This window comes from Elgaria multicarinata, chromosome 2 (assembly GCF_023053635.1).
Source record: "Elgaria multicarinata webbii isolate HBS135686 ecotype San Diego chromosome 2, rElgMul1.1.pri, whole genome shotgun sequence".
Lineage (NCBI taxonomy): Eukaryota > Metazoa > Chordata > Lepidosauria > Squamata > Anguidae > Elgaria > Elgaria multicarinata.
In genome coordinates this window covers 122,029,198-122,041,846 of record NC_086172.1, presented here as the reverse complement: position 1 = coordinate 122,041,846, position 12,649 = coordinate 122,029,198, and the positions used below count along the sequence as shown (strand labels likewise).

The 12,649-nt window shown below is 46.8% G+C and overlaps 1 protein-coding gene across 2 annotated transcripts in view; it reads right to left on the bottom strand.

The window, feature by feature from the left end:
- Nucleotides 1-299: 299 nt before the first annotated feature.
- Nucleotides 300-12,649, bottom strand: part of CSTPP1 (centriolar satellite-associated tubulin polyglutamylase complex regulator 1) — a 124,631-nt gene continuing 112,281 nt past the window's right edge. For both annotated transcript variants that reach the window (XM_063117509.1, XM_063117510.1), the window contains 4 exons: nucleotides 9,396-9,591; nucleotides 8,687-8,796; nucleotides 1,765-1,828; nucleotides 300-1,231 (listed from right to left, as the gene is read on the bottom strand). In XM_063117509.1, the coding sequence (XP_062973579.1) occupies nucleotides 1,051-1,231; nucleotides 1,765-1,828; nucleotides 8,687-8,796; nucleotides 9,396-9,591 (551 nt within the window). In that variant the 3' untranslated portion in view covers nucleotides 300-1,050. The remainder of the gene's footprint in view (nucleotides 1,232-1,764; nucleotides 1,829-8,686; nucleotides 8,797-9,395; nucleotides 9,592-12,649) is intronic.

Sequence of the window (12,649 nt, the reverse complement as noted above, 5' to 3'; positions counted from 1 at the left end):
GCCGTTTGTGATTTTGCCCTTTTGAAAACTTGGGAGCTAATTTAGAATATGTTGTGCTCTATTAAGATACTAGTTTTAGAGGATCCCTTCCATAATTACAATTTGTTACTTCCTTGTACTTGAGATTCTGAATTCTCCTGTCTCTACTTATCTGGCCCTGGAGTGAGAGAGACCTCTCCAAGTATCAGTTGGTACTTTTTTTTCCTTCCAGGAGTGAGAATGGCACAGCTGCGTTTTGAGCAGTAACACCTTCTATAATACAGATTTGAGAGAAGTCTCAGACTCACTATTTGCCTTGTACAACATGCTTTATTTTAAATATATTTCACAGGGCAATTTAAAGCTTTCCAAAATAACAATAAATAATTTCTACCCCTTTCCATTAAACTGAGGCCTGTAAGAGAGGGTTGGGAAAAATAACCTTCAATGAAAGCTATTCCTTGTCAAAAGGTGTGGAGGTATCTCCCAAATTCTTAACTGGGTATTTTGCTAAGATCATATCATACTATCTAATCTGGACATAAGTCTCTGGGGGGGGGGGATTATATCAAATCTGAGCAGCAAATGTGTGTATCCAAAAAAAGTGTAAAGTAAACCTCATGTGGACACCAGATGGTCTATGAGCTGCAAGCTCCATGTTCTAAAAATAGTTTCCCCCTCAAAGTCTGAGGATGAGGATGCTCCATGGAGCATAGTTTAGGATTAATTCTTTCAAAGTTGAAGAAGGCAAAATATAACTACCAGCCCTACTACTAAAATGTTGCTTTTTCTAATTTGACTAAATTGCCATGAGAGGGCAGTATAAGCCTGCAACTGGAATCAGTTCTGGAATAAAATCTATCCAGTTCTGCCAGTATGGATGGGAAAGGGACTGCACTTTTGGTTAGAGTAGATTAGATCAGTCTAAGAGGGAGATGTGTGACTATGTGTATGGGCTATTATGTTCTGTGCTTGAGGGGCAAAGTGCTGGGATGGCGGCTTCTCCATCCTCTCCACCACCCAGAGTACTGCCATTACAAAGACCTGGAAATGAGCTTTTATTCCCCTTTGTCAGTTTTCAGAAGAATCCGTTTCTTCCGTGGAGCCGTCACTTTCAGTGTCCATTTTCCGGCGATGATGGAGAGGCCTCCAAGGGGAACTGATCCGTGGAGAGGGGCGGGAAGGCAGGTTTGCAGTGTCCCCACTACCATTGGCTGAGTTGGAAATGGAGAGCCCTGAAACCTGGGCTACCCTGAAAGAAAAAAAGGGTGCAGAAACCTTACCTTGATATGGGAACAAATTACTTTTGTAGAAGCTTGCAGAGGCGTATAAGAGTACACAAACAAAGGGGATTTTTAGCAACACAAGTTGCTGGGAAGGGGGGGACACTTCAGCAGTGCTCTGTGCCATAGGCACATATATGTAAGAATATATTTTTCTTACATGTTCCTACCATGTTTTATAGTATGTATTTTAAATGTTTACTGCCCCCTGAAGAAGGCCTTGAAAAGGTACAGGCCAAAACGCGCCGGGCTTTACAACTTACAAATAAAAAGTTCAGCATCCTGAGAAATCGTTTGTCCCCTCTTTTCACTTCACTCTGTGCCATAGGCCAACTCTGCAGTTGGAGACTTAACTCCTTTTGCCACTCCCCAAGAGTTTCATGCCCTGGCCAAAGGCTATCGCTCTCCAAGTAGCACCATGGGAAGTAGCAGATACTCGTATGCACATCCGAGGCAGCAGATTTGGGATCTTGTTAAGAGGTGTTGAACAAACCTGACTTACATTTTGTCTAGCTCCTGATCCATGAGTGGGTCAAGCAAGAGATCTGTTTTATCTGGGAGGGCTCCTGGAATTAGAAAAGGAATTGAGAATAAAAGTGTATCATACTGCCTTCCTACAAATCTATGCTGTGGCTACACTTAGAATACTGTGTACAATTTTGGTCACTACACCTAAATATCTATATCTATATATTGTAGAGCTGGAAAAAGTGAAGAAAAGGGCAACTAAAGTGTTCAAGGGACTGGAGCTTCTCCCCTACAAGGGAAGGTTAAAACAGCTGGAATTGTTTAGCTTGGAAAAAAGCGGGTAAGGAGAGGCATGTTAGTGAGGTGGAGAATGTGGACAGTGAGACATTTTTCTCCCTCTCCCATAACACTAGAACCCAGAGTCATCCCATGAAATGGATTGGTGGGAGATTCAGGACAAATAAAAGGAAATATTTCACACAAGCTATGGAATTCACTAGCACAAGATGTGATGGCCACCAATTTGGATGGCTTTAAAAGGAAGTTGGATAAATAGCTATGTGCCACCTCTAGTATCAGAGGCATTGTATGATGCATTCCTTGAATGGTAGGCAGCCACGTGGTGGCTATATTGTTCAGCTGCTTAAAAAAAAGCTATAGAATTTCTAGATACGCTTATTCCTAGTAATCTTATTTCCTTTTTTCACAATTGCTACTTTTTAATAGTGGCATGAGATCCTGCTTTCAAGTATCCTCAGCGTGAAGGTTAAAAAAAAAAAAAAACCTAAATTTTAGTTACCTTCAAAACTATTATGTTAGCTGTATGTTCCATTGCACATAAGAGTCATAAACCAGAACATCTGGAGGGCTACAAGTTGCCCACCCCCTGGTTTAGTCCAAAACCCATTTCACATAGTGCAAGAACCAAAAACAACTGTCTGCTTCCTGGCATAACTTTTTTGTTCCTGCAGGCCTTTGGTGAATAGTCAGGACCTCCGTTATATATTTTAATTGTTATGTATTTTAAATGTTTTAATATTGAGGTTTTTTAATTAAATGTTTAACTTTTGTGTATTTCTATTTATAAGTTTTAACTGTATGTTTTAATTTTGTAAAGCCACCTTGAGGCAAAAGGTGGAATACAAATAATAATAATAATAATAATAATAATAATAATAATAAATCTTCCACAACACAAAAAAGATACTTAGAGATGAGATTTGCACGTCTTCTCTCCAAAGCTAGACCCTTGTTTATGTTAACTTGTTTAACATAAACAGGTTCTGACAGTGCTCCAGAAATAATCAAACACATCCATTGAAGCGACTGCAGAGCTGAAGGGGGTCACACCCTGGCCTCTGCCATCAGCCATCGTTAAGCGCTCCTGGGACACACACGTACTCTTCCTTCCAGGCACCGTGCCCACCCCCACCCCCCAGTTCAAGTGCTAGGACACTCCGGAGATTGTGTAACACCAATGGATGTCTGAATTTGCTTGTGTTCCTGTTCCCATTCCTTTGTATTGTGCCTATTAGATTGTGAGCCTGTGGCCAGGGACCGTCTTTATCTTGTAATGCCTTTACAATGCTCAGAAAACCTAGTTGTTTTATAAGGGGAATTAGCGCAATTTCTATATTTAATACTCCTACACCTCTGCATGTGTGCACAGCCTTTTACACACTTAAAGAAGATTTTGTCACAGTTTAAAGCCTACAGATTTATTATGGCACAAGAGGTTAGCTTTTGTGGACTATAGTCTGCTTCATTACAGGTATGAAGCCTTATCCTCAGTTGGCGGCTTCAAGTTGCTAATTTCCTGCCAGGTATTTCCCCCCTATAAGATTTCAGCATAAAACCATAGTTTTCCATGGAATTATCAGGCTACTTTTTGCACTACGTTGCTATTTCACCATATTGTTTAATTTGTTTTCTCCATCGCAGCTACATGTGTGGCTGTGTGTCGTCTGAAACGAACACTTCATGTAACTCAGGGTTGTAGAACCTGTGCCCCTGCAGATTTTTAATGTATTTATTTATTGTATTACATTTCTATACCACCCAATAGCTGAAGCTCTCTGGGTAGTTCACAAAAAATATTTTGGCCTACAGCTTCCATCACCATAGCCAATGGTGAGGGATGATGGGTGTTGTAGCCAAAACATTGAGAATGCCAGAAGTTGCCCAACCTGATATAACTGATGAACAGGACTCTAGTCCGCAAAAGTTAGGTTGATGCCATAATCCATCTGTCTTTAAAAATGACCCAAGTCTCTTGGTCCTGCAATCCTATGCAGCAGGGAAAGTAGCTCTGAAGTTGGACAAAGCGCCACCCCCAAAACCCTGCTAGGCTCTATGGCAGGAGGGACAGAAGAGTGGCTTTCTCTTTCGTTTCCATCCTGGTTTTAATTATCTATTTCCCTCCCACTGCAACCAACTGAGGGAAATTATTTACGCCAGCAACAAAGGTGGTGTAAATTACACCTACACATCCCTATACTGAGAACATGTTTGGGGAATGAGTGGGCTTTGGTTCCTCTGTCCCCCTGATCTGCCTCTTTTAGCATCTCCTGACATTGGAGCAGTATAAGGGTGCAGATGTCTTTGCGGGGGGGGGGGGGGGAAGGGGAGTTCCATTCCAAGGTCGGCTCTCCCCCTCCCTGGGCAGGACCCGCAAAGGGAGGTTCTAAACAATCCTATGGCCCCTGAGACACCCTTCGGATCAGGACCCAGCACACAGCAAAGCTAGAAAGACCAGCACTGACCATAGTACATAGTAGCATGTGCCCTGACTGCAATACCAAAGTAGCCCCCGCTCCTTCTGTCTGGAACAGCATCTGCCTAGGGAGGTGCCCTCATCCATTTTACCTCATTCTGCAACTTGTTGAGCCCCTATGAAAAAGGGCTCCCTCCCTCCCCAATCTCCACAAGTAATGCTGCCAGCCTTGTCCTCCCCTGTTTGGGGCTCCTCCATGCTTCTTAATGAGCCTCCAGGGCTTGGTGGGACTGTGTGTCCACCCATGCCTCCCACTCAGCTCCCAGGGCCCCTTGTCCAGCCACCTATGCTGCTCCAAGGATCCTTTGTTGACAGGCCTCTCTCACCTCAGGCCCTTTTGCTTTCGTTTGGCCTCTGCCGTTGTTTTTCAGGGTGTGTCAATGTGAATCACACCATCACACTGAACAAAATCCTGATGATCCACTCCTTTGCTGCAAAGCAAAATTGGCAGGGAACTGTTTGAAGTGGAGAAGCAGTAGTGGAAGAGAGCAGACGGAATCCTTCCCCACCTGCCCAATATGTTCCAGATGCACAGTTGTAAGAGGGCAAATGCAAGAGGTACTTTCCTGTGCGGGAGGCAAAGTGGCGGGGAGGGCTAAGCACTCTCACCCCCTGCTGCTACACACCCACACCCACACCATGCTCTTCTGACACTGCTTGACAGCCAAGGAACAGGCCACTGGGATTGCCCGACATGCAAGCGCAAGATTCCAGCCCCATTTACACTTGGAACCTCACGTGTGATTAAGCCCTGAGCAAGAGATTCAGCCTGCCTTGAGGTGGTGTTGCTTCTGCCATCTTAGGTGTGGAGGGGGCAAGCCTAGGCTTGTAGATCTCTCAGTGAGTAGAATCGGGGTGCCGGGTCCCAAAGAAGTCTGTGGGGGGTAGAGAACTTGGAGCACAGCTTCCCCCTTGCAGAGGTCCACACCTGATGCATGGATGTCAGCGGTTCAGCACCCCTTCACATTACTAACATGTCTGGTGACAGCTGGGAGGGTCTCTTCTCTCAGACGCTGCCCTGGAGTAGTGGAACCTGTGCCCAGCAAGAAAGAGAAGGTTCTGTTCTCATGCCAGCCATGGGACCTCCATGCTTTAGTCGAGGTCCTTTGCCAGCACGGACTAAGCCTTCCCTTGCACCCGCGGGAATGAGATGCTCCTGTGCCCCTGGTGCTGTGTTGCAGGCACCTAAAGCAGTAAAAAGTGCTCTGGCCCACCACCTGCCTGCCTTCCATGGCCTAAAGGAGACGGGCCCAGCCAAATCCTGGCCTTGCCCCTGCACTTGCAGACTGTGTAGCAAGATCTGGAGGGTGCTTCACTCTCTCAGGAGGATCGGTAAACAGCACTTAGAGGACTGGTGAGTCAATATTGATTCTGGAGTTCGGCTGGGTGTTGCAATCTGCTTGACAAACTCATCAGCCCGGCGCTAATCCCCAGCTCCCTTCCTTTTCAAGGCCCCTGCGAGGCCGGAGGGAGCGTGGGCCCCCGCCTGAAAGCGCCGTCCCTCTCTGAAGCTCTCGCCTGGAACTGCCCTCGCTGCAGGGCTTTGGGGAGCCTGTGATCCCCTGCAGACCAAAGACTATTCAAATCGTCCTGCGTGCAGGGAAGATGAAAAGGCACCAGGAGAAGAATCCTGCTTTCCTTGCCAAGACGACAGCACCTGTTAGACTTGCGGCTGCTGCCCCTCCCTGCGAGAGGCCTCGGCAGGAGGCTGGCAGGGGGCCAGGGGACAGGCCTGCCTGAATGGAAGGGAAAACCCAGGCACTTTGTGCAGGGCACAATGGCGGCAGCGGGCAGGGCTTTCTCAGCCCATCTGCTTGCTCCGCACCTTTGCTGGAAGTGGATTTCGCAGAGCCAGGAAGAAAGGCCCGGCTGGGCGCAATCCAGGCATTGCCTGCCCCCGGTGAATGTGCTGCTCTCTAAGCCTGTTTGCAGAGGGGATTGCAAGCCTGTACGCCTGTCCCCGTTGATATATCATCTTCATGCTGCTGCTGATCCTTCTCCGGCTGGAAAAACAGCCCTTCGCCAGGAGCAGCTGAAACGGCTGGCCAGGGCAGGGCCACAGCGAGAGAGGAAGCGGCCACGCCAGTCGGGGCTACAGCATACCCGCGGGCAAAGCAGCAGCCAACTCACCCAGGGGACAGGCAACTTCCCAGCAGGGACTGAGGGCAGCTTTGGATGGCAGCTTTCGACATCCAACAATGTAGGGCACGCTCTGCACGGCACGCTTAAAGGGCACAGCAGCAACTGCCCACATGCCACCAAAAGAGGAGCGTGGGATGCCCACCCTGAGAGTGGTGGACTGTTTCGTGGGGGGTAATCAAAAATAGCTGGAACTACTCCTTCCAGATGTACCTTTGCAGAGATGACGACGGGGTTGTGGGAGAAACACAGTTTTGGAGATGGTGGGTAGTGCAGAGCTGAAGTAAGGCCCCCTCTGGCATGAATGCAAGAGGCGTGGAGCTTCTGTTGAGAGAAAGGGGCTTTTCTGGGCCCTCAAATCGGCATTCAGATTCTGTCACCTGCACAAATTAGGCTAAGTAAAGAAATGTGTACATACTGGTTTGCTGGACCCATTTTTCCTGGTTCTAATAACTGGGAGCTGTGCTGGACAGGTTCGCCCCATCTGCTAGAGAGGCTCTCCTGGCTTAAGAAATGGGGTGAAATCAAAGGTTTAGGGGCACATGCCCCTTCCTGCAGAACTACAATGGTTTCAAACCCAGTCAAAAAGGAATCACCTGACCAGATTCAAAGTGAAAGGCTTGAGCCATCACATCATTCATCTGATCCCATTAGCAAGCCACAAATGATTGTGTGAAAAATTAAACCTGAAAGAACTGTGGACAAAAATCTGGAGATTTAAGGGCAATATCACTTATTTTGCAAACACCAAATCTGTACTCATAGAATCATAGAATAGCAGAGTTGGAAGGGGCCTATAAGGCCATCGAGTCCAACCCCTGCTCAATGCAGGAATCCACCCTAAAGCATCCCTAACAGATGGTTGTCCAGCTGCCTCTTGAAGGACTCTAGTGTGGGAGAGCCCACAACCTCCCTAGGTAACTCCTCAGAGAGCTGCAGCCAATCACAGCTGCCTGACAAATGGACCTGTGCAAGACCCATGTCTCCAAACCCATGTTTGTCACATTCACACACTACAGTATTAGCTGTCCACCTAAAAATGTTCTCTAGCGTCAGGGGTGGGCAGAAGGTAGATCTCCAGATGTTTTGGACCACAACTCCCAGCAGCCTCAGACAGCGTGGCCAATGGTCAGGAATGCTGGGAGTTGAAATCACAAATATTTGGAGACCTGCTTTCAGCACACCCTTGCTTTAGGCAACTGGAAGAAGTGAAGACAACTTTTGGAAGTGATTCTTTTTGTACTGCCCTGCAGCTTTCGTACCTGAGCCTTTTACGATCTTTTGCTCCAAAGGCAACTTTCTGCAATGCCCCTATATTGCAATCTTGACAAAGGCATCTTTCTCAGTAGCCACTGAAAAACTGCCACCAACTTCCGTAAGGACGCAAGCAACCCTAGTATGCATACTGGCTGGGAAATGTTGGGAGTTCTCTATTACTGTTAATAATGTTACACTTAATCCAGTTGAGGAAACTCATAGTCTTGGTTTTACATCTGACTCCTCACTCTCCTTTACTCCTCATATTGACACAGTAGCTAAGTCCTGCCGTTTTTTTCTTATATAATATTGCCAGGATCTGATCGTATTTATTTATTTATTGCATTTTATACTGCCCAATAGCCGGAAGCTCCCTGGGTGGTTTAACTGTTTCTTCTGCCAAAATGATCATCCGGAGCATATGTGGACCACGAATTCAGTTACAGTTTTTAAAGCTCAGTTGAAAACTTTTCTTTTTTCTAAAGCTTTTAGAACTTGATTTTGATCTTACTTTTATATTGTTAGTTTTATTGTCTCCTGTGCCTGTTTGGTGCATTCCCTTCCCTTTCTTATTGTTTTATTACGATTTTATTAGAATGTAAGCCTATGTGGCAGGGTCTTGCTATTTTATTGTTTTACTGTGTACAGCAACATGTACATTGATGGTGCTATATTAATAAACAATAATAAATAATAGTAAAACTTTTTGTGTCTAAACATGCATAGGGTTGAGCTCCAAGTCACATAATCGTGGCAGGTGGGGGAATAGGACAGGACTTTTCTTTACCAAGAGCTCTGTTGATCCCATGATGCTTTGCAAGAGCCATCAGGAATCCATAGAAAGTCAGTCTCTGTACACTGCTCAGAACCTCCTTGACAACAGCAGATGGTGGACAGCTAGGCAAACAAGGGGAACACAGGAAAAACAATGCAGCATCAGTTGAGGCGTATTTTCTTCATTGAAGCTTCTGGATGGATAGATGGACCAGATTAAGCCTGACAGCCACTTCCCACTCTATGGTTTTATGACACACAAGTCAGTCCTGGGCTTCAGATGGCACCTGGGAGGGGTCAGAATTTTGTGAGAAAACCTTGGATGCTGCCAAACTACTCCCAGATTTTTGGGAGTGCTCATGCCTTTTTCAGAAGTAGCAACTTATATTAAAATTTCTGACATGAGCTTTAGTCATGAGAATAACTAGTGGGAGAACTCTGGTAACTTAAAAAACATAATGTGTGAAGTGATCCTGAGTTGCCCATATACTCCCTGCTCGGGACCATCATTTCTGACACCCATATAAGCACATTTTATTCTTGTTGGTTTCCAGAGATGGAGGGGCAGCATGTGGGTGAGTAGACAGGGCAACCTGTGAAAGAGTTGTTTTGTCCAGATGGTTCCTGCAACTAGTGGTTCAGGGCCCCCTACACTTCCCCCGCCTCCAAGGCAGATAAAGATGAACCAAGGTTTGTTCTTGCCAGCCAGTCTCAGGCCTTACCTGTACTTGGACCTGTCACACAGAGACTCCAGGCACTGATAAAATGCAGACGCCTCCACCCCATCAAGTGGGCTGCACTCACTTAGAGCCTGGCGTGAACGATGCTGCCCAGAAGACGATGTCGGCACAATGACAGTATTTGGATTCTTTCCCGTCAAGAGCTCTTGATAGATGGCAGCCACACTTTCAAGGAACTCTGTAAAAATGGGGTGATGACATCAAAACGGTGGCTACTGGCATACAGGGAGATGCAAAAACCACCCAGCCTATAAGACTATGGGTTATGTAGCAAAAGGATGCCATTTCTCCTCTGGCAGTTACATACCCATGATCATAGCATGGAAATTTCTTGACAACTTACAGCCATAGATAAGAATGTGATTTTACTTGCAGTGTTATGTGGTGAGGCGCCCTCAAATGCCTTAGTAACACAGCTGGTAACAAGCCTCTTTGAGATGAGACAAGAAAGACACAAGGATTACCCAGGTTGGAAATGTACTGTCAATCATTAGATAGAAGTTTCTTCCTTCTAATGTTGATTCTATGAAGGACAGTGAAAATCAAGGCCACTCATTCAGGCTAGCTTCTGAAGCACGCAAACCTCCATGGTCCCAGAGACAAACACCACCCAAGTTAGAACCAGGCTTCTGCACAACTCCAAAGTAAATACAACATGGGGCCCAAAGGGGAAGTTAGGGCAAAAGCTGGCCGAAAGCACTCTCCTCCAGGCTCCAAACCTCCTGTGCTGTTTACTCCCAGAGACTAAATTTAAACAAGTTTGTTTATGGACCTGGTCAGCCATTTACAGATGTAGATTCCACTCTGAGCGGTTTGCATACATGTGGGTTGGTGGGTCAGCCTGGAAAGCTGCTGAGGGTGGAGAAGAATGGAAATGGCGTGCTGCGGTAGGGGGGGTCTGTAGAGCAACTGGCATCCACTGGGAACCCGTTAGACTCTTATGTCTACAAGGGACGGGAGGCTTTCGAAGGTGCTTTTGATGCTCCACAATTCAGAGCAGCTTTCTAAGCATGCTGCATATTTCAAATGCTCCCCATTTTCACTCCCCCTCTGGCTCTGCTTGTCCTCAGGAATGGCAATCTGCATCATTCACACAGATGGCATGATTGCGGAGAGAGAGGAGACCTGCAGAGGGGATTATTATCTGCTGTGTAATTGGATTCTATCCCTGACCAGAGAGAAACAACAGAGGGACGTGCCTATGGGGATGAGACCAGAACAAGCAATTTAGCACATTGATTCCTTTTGCCCAGAGAAGAGACATGATGTAAGCAGGCATTTGCACTTGGTTATCATTAGTAAATTCATCTCCAAAATTGCAGGACTCCCCTCCCCTTCCCCCCGCAGACCCCAGAACCCCCACTCTGACCCTTGCTTTTTCATTGAGCTACCAGCAGGAACAAAACTGATACTCAGAAATAAAAGCCTTGGGCCCTACTTCAAGCATTTCGGATTTCTTACATCTAAAGTGCTTTTGTGAACGATGTGTGCAAACCTTGTATAAGTACATTGCATGTGTTGATTGCATACTGATCTATTTGAGCACTGGGAAGATGTGACTGGCTGCAGCTTCCCAGCACATCTACATATTCCAGCCTTCCGCAACCTGGCACCCTCCAGATGTGTTGGACTACAACTCCCAGCATCCCCCGGCCAGCTTGGCTGACTGGGGGCTGCTGGGAGTTGTAGCCCAACACATCTGGAGGGTGCTGGGTTGCAGAAGGCTGGTGTATAGTGATCTGGATGGAGATTTGCAACTGGTTTCAAAGAACCTGGGACCACTGGGGAGGTACCCCTTCAGGAATTACAAATGTCAATGTGCACCCAGCCCTGCCCCCCAACATCCCTGTGTGCAGGCAGGCTCCAGGCCCATCCTTCCCGCAGGCCTGAAGGGGGATTCTTGTAATGTTCAGCAGAATGAGCTTAGAATCCTCTCTGCCATCGGGGGACCCTGCATCAATAAGGTCCCTGATCGCGGGAGAAGGTCCTAAGCGCATTCCACTGAAGGCACTTTGAATCCCCTGAAGGAAGGCACATCAGAACTTCCTGCTTACGGTCAGAAGGTTGGGAGTTGAACTGGAGTGCACAGAGATATTGCGCTGCTCCCTGTCCACGGCTGAAATCTGTATCACCTGAATAGGGGTCTGGGTCCAGTGTTAACTATGAAGGTGCAAGTGACCTCAGTGGCTGGGAGTGGCTCGTCACAATTTAGGGTGTTTCACCAAATGTGACCCTCTCCTCTGGAGAAAGTGAGCCTGTCCTCAGTTCCACATACATTGGTGACATCCAAACTAGACTACTGTTATGCTCTTTATGTAGGGCTGCCTTCCAAGGCAGTCTGGAAACTTCACTTGGTGCAAAATTTAAGTGCCAAGACATTTGGGGGGCTGGCCAGGTTGATCATATCACACCAATTTTGCATGAGTTGCACTGTGGCCCATTTATTACGGGGTTCCAGATGCATTTTTTATGATGGTATAGGTCAATTGTTCTTAACATTTTTATTGTAAACTGCTTTATGAAGGCTTTCCCTAAAAGGCAGAGTAGAAATATATTAATTAAATAAATAAATAGGCTGCGAAACAGATAGTTATACAAAGTTCACTCATGGAAGTGTTCATTGGAAACGAGCAATGCAGTCTTCTAGATTAGGCACATGTCATAGGACAGGAGTCAGTCAAGTGGTGGCCACGGGCACACTGTCACACACTCGGACCCCTAAGTTTGTCTGCTGGACACCATCACCAGAGCCCTTCCTCCTCCGGACCCACACACTACCACGGCTGCTGCCACTTCATCCACCTGCTCCCTGTAGCTTCCTCTCAGCTCTGCAGCCAATAAGCAGGAAGCCTCCCAATTGGCTGACTTCCTGCTTCCTCACTGCTGAGGTGACTCAGAAGCTGCAGTGGCAGGCAACGTGATCGGCTGGCAAGTGGAATTATTTGTTTTTATTTATTGCATTTGTATACTGCCCCATAGCTGAAGCTCTCTGGGCGGTTCACATGGAAGAAGGCAAACTGACAGTGGGATAAGCTGCAGGTGGGCAATTGGAGAAACAGTGGCGGTAGTGGGTGGGTGGTAGGTGGTAGTGGATGGCCTTATAGGCCCCTTCCAACTCTACTATTCTATGATTCTATGAAATGGTAACTGGTGGGTGGCAGAAGTGGGGGGTGGAGAAGGAAGGAGGAGAGATGCTAATCCTGGAAAAGTGGGGTCAAGAAAAGGGGGAATCCTGG